General features: G+C 40.6%; 1 protein-coding gene across 1 annotated transcript in view; it reads right to left on the bottom strand.

Annotated features, from left to right (window-relative positions):
- FREM2 (FRAS1 related extracellular matrix protein 2) overlaps window positions 1–16,984 on the bottom strand; it is a 190,645-nt gene that overhangs the window by 132,473 nt on the left and 41,188 nt on the right. Inside the window, exons 3-4 of the mRNA XM_026863362.1 lie at window positions 7,500–12,203; window positions 1,688–1,777 (exon numbers count right to left, since the gene is read on the bottom strand). Of these exons, the coding sequence (XP_026719163.1) occupies window positions 1,688–1,777; window positions 7,500–12,203 (4,794 nt within the window). The remainder of the gene's footprint in view (window positions 1–1,687; window positions 1,778–7,499; window positions 12,204–16,984) is intronic.

The raw sequence follows: 16,984 nt of genomic DNA, 5'->3' as shown, positions 1-16,984 counted from the left end.
ATAACAGACTGAGGCTGTTACAACTCTGCCAAATGTAAGCAGATGTGGCCAGTAAACTTTCCAATGAAAGAAAAATTCTTGGTATAGAGTCGGAATATATTAAGTGCAATTTGCTTTAACTATACATTTGCCATTAGAAAGTGTTCAAATAGCATGGAGAGAAGTCTCACAAATATTGGGGTCTCAAGGAGCAACTCAGCTTTAAGAACTGATGTTAATCATTTCATTGAGAGCAAACTTTCCTCAGCTTTAATTACTCCCATCACATGAAACCCTGAAAGACTAGTTCACCTATTAGAACAACTTGAAAATCATGAACAATGTCACCATGTGGTGACACCTGTCATAAGAAAATTATGGATTACTAAGAAAATATAACACCCTGTGCTCCATTATCTTTACTTAGCTTTAAAACTCTCTAACCTGTATCTCAGTTAAAAGAAGACATTTAAGGAAAATCGGTCAAGTGTTACAAACTCTTATCTCACTACTTATTCTCTGATGTAACAAAGATTTGCAAAAGTCTCTAGAAGGTACTGTCTCTTCTTATCCAGCACAATGAACAGGATAACATGCTTTAATATCCCACTCCCATCAACAGTAAATGGTGACAAACCTGTTCAATCTGTAACAGACAGGACAAATCCCTGTTCACTGATCTTAATACTGTTAATTGGCTGTGCTCCTTGTGAAGCAGTAACACAAGCTGAGTACAGTAAATCCAAAACACAGCACTGTACCAGCTACTAGGAAGAAAATTAACTCTATCCCAGCTGAAACCAGGATAACATGAGCTGAAAATTAGCTAACTTGAAGCATGTTTTGAAAGAAGTATATTATTAAATCAACTAATAAAATTCCTTGCCAATTACTCATAGAGCTATATATCACATAATAAAAAAGTTATTAAAGTAACATAACCTGGCCACCTGTTACCACACACCGGAATATCTACATTTAGGAATATCCACATTAATTACAGACTTTGGATGAGAAAGAAAGCTCTGTTAATGTGTTTTGTTTACCCTTTAAACCGTTTTTTCTTTGTTCTTTAAAACCAGAAAAAACCCAACTACATATTTTTTTCCTTGAGTGAGTGTGTGCCAGTATTCTGAATTTAGTTTTATTCTTTCCTTTTGCACCCTCCAGTCATATAAAATAATATTAGTCAGGAGAACTCACATCAGTCATCTGACAAAGATCTTTGACAGGACATTGAGGATTCTGTTAAGTAGGTAGAAACAGAACTTGAACTCTACTCAACATGTACGTCAGAAACAATGCATCTGTATGAATAGTCTTATAGCTGGAACCTTTAAAGAGGTAGGCAACTATAACTGCAAATCAAAATTTAGAAAGTTTCTCAAGATTATTAGGCTTATTAGAATTTATGCATAAAGATTCTGGACAGGGAATACAAAGGTAAAACTACAGAAAGCCCACATATCTGAGTAGTCTTAGAGAATTTCACTTTCTGTTAGAGGAGGTTGAGTGTTTTTTCATTAGATACAATTACCATTTTACTGACACCTCTCTCAGTACCAGAAATAGCCCACACTATAGGAAAGTCATTAAAAACAAAACCATGTTCCAGAGGTAACGTGGACTTCCCTCAATTAAATTCAATGTATACTTGAATTCCTTCTCTTTCAAGAACAACAAAAGCATAGATTTCAGGAGTACTCACCACCATCTTCAACCATGAAATGAAAAATATCACTTGTGGCATTGTCACCCCCTCGTAAAACATAGCATATCTTCATATCATCAATATCAGCTGGAAAGAGTGAGGAAAACCAGATTTTACTTTAAATGCAGAAGGTAGAAAATAGTTTTTATAGAAAAACTTGACATGTATTAAATAGCTTAACTTTAACAGAGAGAGGTTAAGGTTGTCCAGCAGGGCTCAGGAATTTCAGTATTAACAGCACTGAAGTTTTACAGGTACCATTCATTGTTCCTGCCTTTACTTCCCCCTTCCCAGTGCCCTCTTTCCTTTAAGATGCATTTACAAAAAGAACTGAAAGGAAATGTAAAGACATGGGCTCGACAGTCAGAGCTATTTCATATTTTTAGTGGTGCATTTTTTTAAACAGAGGTGTAGCTGCACTAAGATGTTGATTCTGTCATACTTCAACCTAAGAAGTACTGTAGAGGTCACAGAAAATCTGTGGCTGAAACGAGAGCAAATCCCAAGGTATTTTGCTTGTTAAATTCTACTCTATTCAAGAGACAAGATGAATTTATTCACATGAAACCCACCTACCCCACTCCCCCCATCACCTCTAGAACTAGGTTACTTCTGGCATTTGGTCTACTCTACACATTCTGCAGTAGAGAGATCTCAGTCTCTTGAGTCCCCACAAAAATGCCCTCTCCACCAGAACATCCTTCCTATCAGCAGGTTTTCAAAGAATGTGGCATATAATCTGTATGAATGGTCATAAATAGTGCTCAATTTACAGTGATTGACTGTTTTAAGAATCCAAACAGATGCAATTAAAGTAGACAGACCAGACTTCAGGAAGAAAAAATTCAACGCACAGTTCTGAATCACCAATTGCATAAAGAATGTAAAAGGTAAATAAATATTTATTAATATTGTATTTTCTGGTTTCCTTGAGCAGTGATGAGAAACATGTAATACATTAAAAAATATTTTTGTGACTTTTTTGGAAAGACTGCTGTTGGTAAAAATCTACCTCTGATACTTTTTTTAAGAAAAAGTGTTAGAAATTAATAGCATTAAACTGCAGCTCAAGTACCACCCAAGTTTTCCTCCCATGTTAGGGAATATGCATTAGTAAAAAGAAGCCAAAAGCACTTTTGTTAGAGCTCCTCAAAATCCTCAGTTCCAAAAGTAACCAGACATCTTCTAGGGCAAACAAGTTAAGAGCATTATCAGCAAATATATGTCACTGAATAATCTCTTCCATAAATGTTTGAAAGTTAAAGATCAAAAATTCATGGGGCTGTAAAGAGGATGCAAACAAATACCTCTTCATGCCAGTGGAGCAAATAAATCTTTCATCCTGCAAACACACAATTACTCAGCTCTACCCATGTGGGTAGCCTTATCAAAATCCATGGTTCCAACATACATAAAGATAAGCACTTGAGCCAGGGTTCACAGGACCAGGATGACATCAAAAAAAGGCACTTGACATCCAAATATCTTAATTTTGTCAAAAGAACTGCAAAGGAATTACCTGTTTTCTGTTCATTAAGAACCTGTTCAGAGTCACTTGAGCAAGTCTACACTTTCCTTACCCAGTTGATTAAGTTGTGCTAGTTATAGTAAAACTTGATTAGTTGTAAACACAGTTCATTACTGTATAACTACAGTGCCCGCTAAATATTGATATTGGAATTTTCCAACATAATTTTGAAATCAATCCAACATAATTTTCTATTAAAAAAATTATCCCCACTAGATCAGGGCACTGATTTCCCTCCCATTTAAAATTCTGCAAAACAAATACACTTCACAACATAATTCACTCATCTCTCTGAAAACACTTGCCTGAAAAAGAAGATAAAAAGCATTATCAGGGTGAATGCTGAATAAAATAATTGCTTGGAAAGTGTTGCATATTTGGCTGGAGTAGACATGTAGATATCTTTGGCCTCAGGAGAGTGCTGAGATGTCAAGCAAGCTTATTGCCAAGGCAGATCCTTACTCTTCACTATTCCTTCCCCTTCTTCCTGGCTCCTCAGCACACCTGCACGGGTGTGGGATGTGACCTGGCTCTTACTCACAAATTTACCCACGTGGGACCAGGGACTCCCAAAACAGCGCTCAACAGTCCGTCACACTTTGTACATTCAAAACATTATCCAAACATCAGCTACCTACTTGTTATATACCACTAAACTTCTTTAAATGTGAAAGACTTGGCAGTTCCTTAATAGACTTTCCCCACTTTTAAACAAATTATCTAATCATAATGAATATCAACAGTGAATGAATTCCAGCCCTGACTTGCACAGACGAGTGCAATATGATTATACACACACAGTATTCTTTGTACTTTTGTCCTAGGACAGCACTAGACTAGACATTACCATGTGGCAATGTTTTTCTTCAAGCTTTCTCTGCATTTACTATCACCAAATTGTAAATATAAAGCACAAAGAGATAATATTGAATAAAAAGTGCTGCTTTCAGGTGTAATATGAAGTAACAGACACTACTTAATTAAACGTAAGAACTGCTTGATATATTTTAAGAATATTTTATTTCATTACTTTCACTTTCCCGTGTCCCCCTCTCATTCAGATTACTTTAACAATTAGAACAGAATAAAAAGCACCAACTATTTGCAGAATTTGGGGACCTTTTATCAAGAAGTTAATTCCTTCACACTCTAATACCCCCTTTGAGGAATCCCACTTAACTCTATGAGTCTCACAAGCAAAAGATTACCTACTGTACTTGTGGCAGAAGTATTTGATGTATACTAACTGAAAGCCCCACACTGATTGTTCCTAAACAAAATACACAAGAAATCTCCTAGACATACTATATTCTGTACAACCACATTTTGACTGGAGGGTTTTAGCTCCTCTTGCAAGCTAGGCTGATTTCCTTTCTAGCACTTGCTTTGAAAAGCAATCTGAAGCATAAGGCAAAAAGCGGTTGGCTAAACAATCACTCTGCTCGCTCTCTCACTTACAGGAAATCTGAAAAAACAGGCTGCTCAAGCTGCTACCACACAATGAAACCTGTTTCATCAATGTTACCTCACTCACAGTGGTCAGACTGCCTGTTCATACAACCACAGACTCAAATCCAAGGGATGGGAGTGTGAGATGGTTGAGTATTAGGATGGACTTCACAAACTATTGAGCAGCTTTCAAAACTCATCTGCATGTGACTCTGAGCAGCCTCATCTGACTTCAAAGTTGGCCCAGTTTTCAGTAGGGGTTGGACCAAATGACTTCCAGACGTCCCTTCCAACATAAATTGGAAGACTGTAATGATGTTTTACAAGCCCCATTGGACCCACACATGCTAATGAAACTGGAACTATTCAACACTTCATAAGAGGTTGCCCCACATGGCACGATAGGACTCCTAAAAGGGGGAAGATCAAAACATAAGTTGTGTAACAGCGGGTCCAACAGTCAGTACAGGAGCATTCCAAAGTCAAAACTATTACTCATGGCTGGCTGCAAAATCTGCACTTACATTAGGATCATTAAGAATATGACAAAAGAGGGTCTTATTTACTCCTGCCCTGAACTTTAGATAATTATATAGTCTCAATATAGCGTAAGTATGAACTATGCATAAATTCACTACTCTGGATTTGACAGTGCTTTGCATATTAATAGTAGTGGGCCACAGTGTGAGGGAGAACAGTGAACTACACACAGAGTTTTGAGTATGCATCTTGGTCTACATAAGACCTCTGTGTCTCACATTACTTCTCAAAACCTTCCAGGTTCATCCAACGTTTTTTGTCTCCCATACCCAAAGCAGCTACAGACAAGAGGGCATCTGAGGAAAAAGGAAAGGAAAAGAACTTGCTGGAAGTCATGGAATAACCTTTCATCCATGACTTTCACTCCCAGGTTATTCTATGACTTCCAGCAAGTTCTCTTTCCCCGTCCTTATCAGATGTATCATCCCTGTGTGAGCATGATGTTTTCTGCTTGATGCAGCCCTTCCAGACACCTCTTCTCCCTCAAGCACTTGGCCCTGCATACCTAAGACACTTTTATGTGTTTGCTTCATAAAATACAAACCATTATAGAACACATTCAGGAAGTTGAGAAGAGAGATACCACAGAAATTACGCAGATGCTCAGGAAGTATTTACTTATAGAGACCAAAGGACAAAAATATTGAGGAAGTGTGTATTGCTTAAAAACACTCTTCGACTCAACAAAAATTAGTGTGCTTGTGCCAGTACTGTCAGGGAACCTGTGAGGTTGTATTACTTTCTGGGGATCCTCACTAGCTTTAAAACAAATTTTTCTTAAGGGTTGCATGCTTCTCACCCAGCTCAGGCAGTCCAAGGATATTAAGAAAGCCTGCGTGAAGACAAGTGAGTGTGCCACATCGTCAGACTGCCAATTGAAAGCCAAGTAACAACTTCATTTTGGTAATCTGACAAAAGTACACCTGGCTACATGGCACAAAAGAGGATGGAATATGTACCTATCCTGAGTGTGCCCCCCCCCGAAAAAATTGCATATCAATGTGCTATGCACTGGTCTGCTTTTAAGGAACATCCACTCAATAACTCTACATTCTCTAATGTAAGAGAAAACCCACTATAAAAGTGATAATCTGTTTATTTGCTCCCATTCTCTTCTGTTTCTCACTTACTCTGACAACAATATTCTTAATACTGCTCTCAGTTCACTACTGAAGCCTTACACTTAAGGGGCTGTAGTGGTTCCCAAAGCTTAGACATGGTTTGGTCCCTCCTCATCCTCTTTTTTCCACCAACACTGCAAAACTTAGGGCACCCCAGCCATTCAAAAGTTCATCAGGCCTGTTTGCAAGATTTGGTATATCTGACAAGAACATCACTATGGCCAAGACTGTAACATGGGATACATACCAGTATGTGTTCTGTAAAATGAAATACAGCCAACTACAAGCATTTGCCTCTAGCCTTACCACCAACACAGCCCAGCTTATCTGGGGCCCTTTGAGCCTCCATGCTGTTGTGCTGTCTGCTCACTCCACAGCTACAGGGGGCTCCAAGAAACCTCATTTCATTGTTAATTAACCAGCTATTGACTCGTTGCAAAGTAACATGGAAAATTTTCTGGAGAATAGCTAATGCTCCCCTTTCAATTAAAGTTACTTCACACCTGTGTTGAGACTTTATTTCAGAACATACGGCACATATGGTTTTCATCCTATTTATACCACCTAGAATTTTAGTTCCATGTAAAAAAGTAAGTACCACTGACATAATTTTAAAACATTTACATTACCTTTTAATTTACCACAAACACTTTGTGGTTAAGATCTGTGTAATTAAGCAACAAATGCACTCTTAATACGTTCTTTCACCACGTTCGGGAAATGATTTTGCTTTTACAGTTATGTGCGCTCAGTCTGTATAGCAACTGATACCTTAACCTTGGTATGACCATTAGTTAATAATAGCTTAGCCACTCCCGTAGCATTTTTGAAATAAAACTTTTTAGAGGAGGCACTCAGCCACTAAAGATCTGGAACCATATGCAGACCAATTCTGTTATCTAAATGTCTATCACTGATAGAAAGTCCAAATCACAGTTATTTGGACTGTAAACTCTCCAAAGCAAAGATGCTCCTTTAGTCAATGCTTATCCAGTAGGCCACCTTTCCTGTTAAAAGCTGTCACAGATGCAAGAAATAATCAACAACTAAAAAATAATAAAGCCATTATAAATAATCGCACTGTTGAAAAGTTTCTCCCATCAATTATTGCAGTTTAGCATGAAAAAGAATGTTTCCAGTGATCTAAAGAAAGCATAGAGTATTGTAATACCTTGGGTGAACTGGTTGATGCTATGGTTGCCTTTCCCCAGGTGGATCAGGAAGCCATGGCGTGGACCATCTGTTATTCTGATTTTAAGAGTAACATGTAAACTGTCCCTGTCTTCCACTTTGAGCACCTTGTTGGTAATCAGAAATCCAATGTGACCTGTGGCCAGAATACGGAGAGTCTGAGCACCCTTATTTATTACAACTTGAGGTATGCTGTTATCCACAGCCATTATTCGAATCTTCATAGTCTGAGGCTTCCTCGTTTCAAACACAGTGTTGGGGAAGACATAGAAATCAGTATGAGTGCCATCTGTAACAGTGAAAGAGAAACTATCCTCAACTGATTCTGTGCCATCATGTTTGTAGCTGATTAGATTTTCATTCAGATCTTGTTTTGTGAAGATGGTGACTGGTTTGGAGTTATTGAACATAATCTGACCATGAACTGGTATCTGAGTGATGATAAATTTTAGCAATGTGTCAGGTGTATCTCTGTCTTCTACAGTCAGTTCAAATGGGGTTATCAGTTTGTATTCATTTTCACTCACCACCAGGTTATGGATTGTGACAACAGGTTTCTTATTGTCGACATCACTGATAGAAATTCTGAAAGTACGAAATACAGGGTTATAGCCATCAGTCACCTCAAACTCAAAGCTGTCCATTTTCACCTCATCTTGTGAAGTGTGAATGTAATAGATTTTATTGCCTGCTAATAGGAGTTGAGTGAAAGTGGATATGGGTACCCCAGGCTGATCTGTGCATTCCAAATGACCACGAACAGGTGCTCTGGTAATAGTGAAAACTAAGTTCTCATCTGGACTATTCAGGTCACTGGTGCTAAGCAAGTCAGTAGTAAGGGTTACCTTCCCTCCTTCCTTCAAAGAAACTCCTTTGCTGATTACATCCGGGAAGACAATATCAATGCTACCTATTGTCACGTAAAAGTAGCGGTCAATGAGAGGATTTATTCCATCTGTCACATCAAACTTGATAAGATCACGAACTCCTTCTTGGCCAAAATGCATATATCGAATTAAGTTTCTATCCACATCATCTTGTGTGAAATTCATCCCCAGGGTGATATTCTCGACTCCACCTGAAGGCTTTATTCTCTGCAAGATGCCTTGTGCTGGCCCATACCTTATAATGTATGTCAAGGTTTTGTCTTCAGAATCCAGGTCAGTAGCCTTCAAGATTCTGTTATGAATAGTTCTAGTTTCCCCTATTTCAATCTCCAAACCATCATTAATGGCCATTCTGGGTGTCTCATCATCTACAGGAATAACCATGATAAGTACCGTTTTCCTAATGGTATGTTTACCATCTGTGAGTTTCACCTCAAAACTGTCCTCCTTTGTCTCAGAGTCATCATGTTCGTAGAGTATATTGGAGCTCTCTATTATCTGATCCAAGGTGAAGCTCTCCACTAGGACAGTTCCATTGACCAGCTGGTTCACAATGTGGCCATGCCTGGGAAGCCTGGTGATTGTGAACATTAACTCATCAGCAGGGACGTCTGCATCAGCTGCATTCAGGATAGGGGTATCAATAACCACGCTCATGCCTTCCATCACAACAAATTCTCGCATGAAGATTTCAGGCTCTTCATCGTTGACCGGCACAATAACGATGGGGAAAAAGTGCCTCTGGGAAAAGTTAATGCCATCAGAACAGCGGAAAGCAAATCTGTCTTCAACAGGCTCTATACCCCTATGTATGCTTTGGACATAAAAAATATGCCCTTGACGGAGATCTTTCATGGTAAAAGCACTTATAGCTATACCCGCTCTGGATTTTTCAGATCCTGGGGCTGGAGAGATGTTCTCTACATACCCAGATGTGGGCTGAGCAACAATGGTGCAGAGTATATCGTCACTAGGAGTATCCACATCTTCTGCTCTAAGGTGAGCAGGAGTAATGACCTGTTTGTCACCTTCCGCTACCATGAACTGCTCCCCCACAAAAATCTCTGGGGCTTGACTGTCAACAGGAAGAATGGTCACCAAGACTGAAACTCCTTGAACAACATTTCCCCTGATGCTCCACTCCTCAGAGAGGTCAGACAAGGTAAGGTTGAAGGTATCTTCTTTGGGCAGAAGGCCTATTTCACCACCAGTGTGAGCATATACCACAGCACCGTCCAGCAGATCTCTCTGGGAAAATCTCTCTGCAGGCACCCCTTGGACCAGGATGTTCCCATGCTGAGGAGGATCCTCTACAATGAAGGTCAACATTAAGTCATCGGTATCCTCATCTGTTCCCTGAATGACATTAGCAGTGATTTCAGCAACACCATTCTCCAGCACATCCAGGTAGGAACCAAGAGTGCCTGGAGGCAACCGTAGTGTAGGAACCTCATCATCAACTGGGTGCACGTTCATTTTCAGCGTGATGGGCACAAAATGAACCCCATCACTCACATCAAGCCTGCAGGTATCACTGTTGGTCTCATCTCCACTGTGCACATACACCACTCTCCCTTGTCTGATATCCTCCAGGCCAAAGACACCTCCTGGAATCAAACTGTACCCAGAAAGCTGCAAGTGGCCATGCTGAGGAGCCTGGGTCAGGATAAATCTGAGATGGGCAAGTTCAGTGTCTGTGTCACTGGCATCCAGTTCAGTTGGACTAAGGACATGGCTGCCTCCCTCAGGCAAAGTGAAGCCAGTATTAGTGATTTCAGGAGGCTGGTTATCCACAGGTTGCAGGTAGATGGTGAAAGTCCCTTCGGCTGCATTGCCAGCTGCATCTTGCACTTGATACTGAAACTGAATCAAATGAGGAGCCACGCCCAGTTCTTCCTGTGGGGGACGGTATGAAATCTTGTGATGATTGATTTGGGCTTGGGTGAAGTGGGTAACTTCTACAGAGTGATCCTCAGTCAGCACAAGGGATCCAAGGCGGGCTCCATATACATCTGGAGGGTGGTTAGTGTCAGTGTCAGTGGGGGGCTGGGTTATTGTGTAGCGGAGTTCACGGTCCCCTGAATCCTGATCTGTGTAACACAAATGCTTCCTCCGCAGTGGGGTCACCTGCTGTTCTGCAACTATTAAGTGCAGGCTGCTGCTAGTATGCAGCTCTGGGGCTAATCTGTCTACAGGATGTACCCGGACCACAAAAGTCTGTGGTCCGGAGCGGTTGGGTGGGTCATTGTCATCCTGGACTCTAAAGACGAACTGGTCCAACACAACCCCAGGGCCAGGACTGTGAGGCCCGAAGTGGTGGTAATAGAGACGCCCTTCAACAATGTCCTGCTGCAGCCACTCCCTCACTGGCTTTTCATAGATTAGGGAGCCCCCCGCTAAACTTGGCACCCTCCTCCAAGCAAAGCCCTCATCTTCTTCTTCCTCTTCCCAGCCAGGAGGTAGTTGTGCTTGACGGAGGAGGAGCTGCCCAGCAGTGGGGCCAGCCTCCACTGTGAAGAGCAGGATGGCATCCTGCGAGTCAATGTCGGTGGCGCTAAGAGCACGGGTGGTGATGGGCACTGTTTCACCCTCAGCCATGGCCAGCCCCGTGTTAGCATTAAGCAGGGGCGGCTGGTCATCAGTGGGCACCAGGGTGATGGGGAAAAGGAACTCAACACGGTGGCGAGATCCACCGTCTTCCAGCCGCAGCACCAGGTTGTCACTGAGTGGAGACTCACTGCCGTCATGCTGGTAAATGACCTGGCCTGCTGCCAGCTCAGCCACCGTGAAGTGTTTACGAGGGGCAGCTGGTGCTGGGGTGTCCTCCAGGAGAGTGAGGTGTCCATGCCTCAGCCCTGCCACCACACTCACCCGCACCTGCTCAAGGTCATCCTCATCACTGATCACCAGGTTGGGGCTGGGCCCAGGGCCCGAGAGAGGCCGTGACTGGCCCTCATAGAGGACGAGGCCAGTGTTGCGGGTCACCACAGGTGCAAGGGTGTTCATGGGCTTCACCACAATCACAAAGGCGAAGGGCTCTGAGGCAGCACCCTCTGGGTCTAACACCTCCAGCTCCAGCTCAAAGAGCCGCTCCCGGTCTGAGTCCTCCACAGGTGGCTGGTAGGCGATGCGCAGCTCCCTCACGTCCCGCTGGCTGAAGGAGGAGACAGGCAAGCTCCGGTCATCTGTGCTGACCATGTGGCCCTGGCCGGGGCCAAAGGGAGAGGTGATGTTGAAGAGCAGCAGGTCTGGTGGTGACTCAGCATCCTCAGCTGCCAGCATGTCAGGCGTGAGGGCGGTGAGGACAAACTGGTCCACCTCCATCATGAGCATGGCCAAGAAGCTGGGTTTGGGGGCCACATTCTCAGTCCCGGCCCGGATCCGCACCAGCACCTGGAAGTACTCCCGCTTCAGCAGCGCCCCACTGCCCGCCGCCTCCCGCAGCTCCGCCACCAGCGGCACCAGGTCACGGTTGGGGGAGCCGCCGGCTGCCGTGTGCCGGTAGCGCAGCCCCAGGCGCAGGAACTCCTCGCAGTCCCACATCGAGGCGGGCACCGGCCCGTCCCTCGCCGCTTCCGCGCCCGCGGCCGCCGGCGGGTAGTTGAGGATCTCTCCGTAGCGGGGCAGCCCGGCCAGCGGCGGCAGCAGGCCCACCCGGCAGCGCTGCCGGCCCGGCTCGAAGGCGAACTCCAGGCTGTGGGCGTCCAGCGGGTTGCTGGTGCCCCGCAGGCGCTCCACGGTGAGGGGAAGGTTGCGGGTGACGATCTCCAGCTGGGTGAAGAGCACCTCCACCTCCACTTTTTATTAATCTTCTCTCACAGCTGCTAAAATTCTGGTTACTGAAATGTGATCCACAGTCTGCTTTTAAAAAGGTTTCTAACAATAGAAAAGTGAAAAATAATTAAGGACGGGCAGATTTAAAGACAACCCAAGACTGTTTAGAAATTACTTCGTGCAAATTTGTGATGTCTTAATTTAAAAAAATCTTTGTAGTTATCCTTTAGTGATGGAGCAACATTATGGCATGTAATCTTGTTTTCTGAATGGAAAACGTGACTTTGGAATTTCAGGTGTGGGCACAGTCAGCCACTTTTACACACAAGTATTCATTCCAACAAATAATTCAGCTTGGTTGGGTAGGGGAACATCAGTGGACATCTGTTCTGCAGCACTGGATTATTGTGAGATATTTTATATTCTATTATTGACATACCTGTGGAAAACTGCAGAAAACTATTTTGTTAAACAAGTCTATACTGAATTATGGACTGGGATGCTGCTGCAGGAGGTAGTAATTCTAGTAGTTAGATGTAAGTCAAACAACACTAATACCATCTCTCCACCTGTACGAGGCATTCACCCTAGATGTCAGCAAGTTAATGTCTTATTGCTAAGCCTCAAAGGAAGATAATTCAGTAGAAAATGTTGAGTCCCAGTACTAAGAATCTCCCGTAGTTTCACAAACATGGTGTTTATTAGTATCTCTTCTTGTCTCAGAGATGACAATATTCAGGATGGAGTGACTGGAATTGCCCAGATATAATGGACAAGTGTCAAGTCCTGTGTTCTTTTTTTTAAAAAATAAATAATTAACCCACACACACCCCCATACAACCAAAGCCAAATGACCCAGCACAGGGCTTTGAGGTAGCATTGGGGTGATCTGAAGGCATATCTGCCTGCATGAGCATGACTAGCTTAACTTAAAGAAATGTGTACCATCTAAGTTTGATTCCAAATTTAGGCTGTAGTAAAATGAAGTTTTACCGAACCAATATTCATTAGAAACCTTCACATTTATTAACTTCAATATATAAAAATTTTCCTTTTTTTCATAATAAACTCCCTTTTGTAGAGTTTGCCACTCAAACCACACATGTATGTACATGTGTGTAGAGAGACAGTGAAAAAGGGGAATAAATCACAAATAGGATCTAGCTTTTTAATTTATTGTTCTAGCAGAAAAAAAAAAGAAAAAAAGGTATTTAATGAACAGTGCACTATTTTTTTTCCCCAGTTTTTAATATTCTTGGACTGTTTGGGATAGCAGGTAAACATGTACCTTGAAAATATTTTCTCTTCAATGATGATGTGTTTTGAACTACGTTTGTAACAAAGCAAACTCTTCTCTGTTAAAGTCAGTCCAATACTTGTGATGTTTATTAAGAGATCATATCTAGGATATCTTTCAATTAGTAAAGAGAGTTAGAAAAATCCGTTAGATTAAGAAATAGCTTTTGAGATACCTGTGTTGAAAATGAATGGAGAAGGGCATTCCCACAAATAATTTTTTTGTGAGACTTATCTTCTTAACTGAAAAAAAAAAAAAATCAAGAAAAAAGTAGTGAAGGGATGGGATTGACCCATCTCTGCTACAGAAATTTCTTATTTTCAGTGGATACAGGGCAAGTTTTTTGACCTCTGTTATCTCCATCATCAAGTAGTAAATCTCCATATACAAACAGCAGAAGTCCTCTCTATTTTTAGCATTTGCTGTCTTGTCAAACAAGTCAGTGAGCTCTCATGCCACAGTCCAAGTACAAAGTGCAAATGTAGGTTTTGTTATGTTTTGTTTTGTTTGTTTGTTTGGGTTTGGTGTTTTTTGTTTTTGTTATGTTTGTTTTTGTGTTTTTTTTCACAGCACAACATAAAATAAAAAATGCTCCAGATTACGGAGTTGATGATAAGAATTTTGAAAGTGTTTTCCTCGGCTTGTGCCAACACTTGTGCTCAAATCATACTTGAAGAATGTTCATTTTAGCAAAATTCTAATGACATAGCTGTAAATTCAAAGCATTTTCCTACCAATTGTCTCTGAAGTCAGGGTAACAAATCAGAATTGTGCCCAATAACAAGTCCATTGATCTTTTAATATAAATTTTTGGTGAATAAAGTAACTGGTATTTGACCAGGAAAAAAAAAAAAAAAGTCAACATATGAAAGCTTGTAGCTCTTCTACATTACTACACTATATTTTTGAGTCTAAACAGAAACAGAAAGAGTTAACACAAAGAAGACCCATTCATTTCATAGAGTATTAATAAATAAAAATGTGCTCATGGCAATCTGATGATGAGTATTATTTCTGAAATAAATTACCTGTGAGGTTCAGCAGGATAAATCTATTTAAGACATGTTTATTTAAAACTCAATGCACATCTATACTTATTTTAAATGTGGGCATCTGGCTTCTTGTTTTGATGATTGATCACAGATTTATATTCGTTATTGAAACCTTCACAACTCACAGTTCCTGTGTAAGCCAAACAGAAGTTTACCGTTCACCAGATCTACATATAAATTTATAGCTATCAAAGACTGCCCTCTGTTGATATTGTATAATCTTAACACCTTAATGGTAGCAAAGCCTGATTTTTGTTATTACATTACTTTTCATAGGAGTTTTGTACTTAATGATGGAATTAATTTCAGAGATGGTCTTCACATAAATTAGTAAAAATGAAATAATTTTGATGATTAAATACTGCAAAAGGAGACTAAATATGAGATACAAATGTCAGGGGGTTTTACCATTTTCCGAATAGATAGCATGAGTATTTAATAACTTACATGTGCAAAAAGATATGACATCTCTTGCCAATATATATTAACTATCTTGCCAAGCAAATTAGGAATGTCAGGGAGAGGATTAAAAACAGCAAATGAGAATCATGGGAGCATTTGGACACTTACTGGTTGTATAAGTGATTTTGCTATTACAATTCGACTCTGAAGGCCAGTAAAACAGGGTGAACAGTACCTAGTGTGGTGCAGAAAAAAAATTTCACATTCACATTCAATTTCAACATTCACAATATGACAGGTGATTTATTGTATAAAGACCAAAGAACAATCCTGTATAAATACTTTGCTGAAAATTCGAAAATGTTAAATCAGCCAGATGAGAGAGTTTCTCAGTTTTCTGTGTGTAGCTGTACTTAACCAACAACCTTCCTGTTGCTTCCATAGTTTCTTTTTCTTCTCTTTTTCTTCTCTTATTTCATTAATGAATTATTACACAAGTGGGTTATTCTGGGTTATTTAAATTATTTGGTGTAGGTTTTTTGCTTGGAAATATGCAAGAGTATTGCTGAACTGTAACTTTCAGTCTTCCTTTTTCTGCCAAGTATCTCAAGATGCAGATAGTTGACTCAAGAATCCTCTCCTTCCGGAGACGTCTTCTCTACCACCACACTCAGTAAACGTGGCATTGTCTTTAACCTGTTCTCCATTCCTTTCATGACTTTTGTTTCAGTCCAAATATATGTTGCCCTGCAGGCAGAGATGTTCTTGAGAAGTCCAGCACCTCTAAATCTTTCATCCACAGTTTTATATCCCTTTGCCTCAGGTAAATCTTGTAGTGTGAAGAAACTTCCCTGGTTTCTGTCAGTATAAGGTTTATTCCTTTACTAGTGAAATTCTTATGCAGTCTGTTCTCAAAATTCTTTTCTGTTGATGCCGGGATGAGTGTAATGCTGGTTTCTCATTTCATGTACCTACAGTAAATATGAGCACATGGCCCAGCCAACATTCACTCCAAAACCCAATCCAGAATCACCTTCCATGTTTCTAAAGCTTCTTCTGCTGCCCCAGTAATTGATTTCACCTGATTAGCACTGGCACCCTGCCCACCCTCCACATCTCTAGCACTATTTTTACTTCTACCTTGGCTCTTTGAAAACCTACTTTTGAAGTCAACCTTCTTCAAGCTCTTTCCCACTTTAGATCTCATCAGAATCAATGTGTTTTCCTTTACATATTTTTCTCCTGTGCCTTTTGATCACTGACTCTTTTTGTTTCAAATCCAAAAGACAACTTCTTGATCTCCTGTTAACAATGAGAAACGACTTGGTAATTTACTATGGTAAACAAGCAGTTCCATCAAGCTTCCTTACCTATGGTTTATGTCTCATGTTTGGACTCTTTAAAGTGATTATGGAATTTATAACGTTACTTTTAAATGTACACTGACAGACACACACATGTTCTTTGACGTGTAATGAAGGCAACAACAAAGACACTATAAGCAATATAGCTGTTTTCAAAAAATATTTAAAGACTTAGACTTTTTGAGTCCTCTCTCAGATTTCCCCTGGATGAATTTGGTGAGTGGGTGGAAATGTTCTTGTCAGGAACGGAGCAAGTGCTTTCACCAATGACAAGTTCATCTTGATGTGCAATCCAGAATAGGTACATGTTGGTATGGGTATGTATTGTGTTAGACTACATTTATGTAAATTCTAACTGAAATCGTGTATCAACAAGGAATTACTGGTAAGACATTTATTACTTATAGATAAATACTTAATCGCTGGTGGAAGTTAACACTCAAATCTTCCATGTTTATACATTTATACATTTTTAATTTTCTTTTTTTAAACTTTAAACTGTCTCTATACTGGTTATCTACTCTAATTTATATTGCCATGTTTTAATTACGGTCACTGAAATTCCAGTACAGTCAGGTGTTTATATATTTTATTAATGAAATAAGTAGGGAAACATTATTGACACCACTTTATTTGAAAAAGAAAACAGAATGGAAGCTACTTAGTGAATAAGGAAACAGCAATCCAGG

This window comes from Athene cunicularia, assembly GCF_003259725.1.
Source record: "Athene cunicularia isolate RWA chromosome 1 unlocalized genomic scaffold, athCun1 chr1_part1, whole genome shotgun sequence".
Taxonomy (NCBI): Eukaryota; Metazoa; Chordata; class Aves; order Strigiformes; family Strigidae; genus Athene; species Athene cunicularia.
This window is presented reverse-complemented; position numbering and strand designations above follow the sequence as displayed.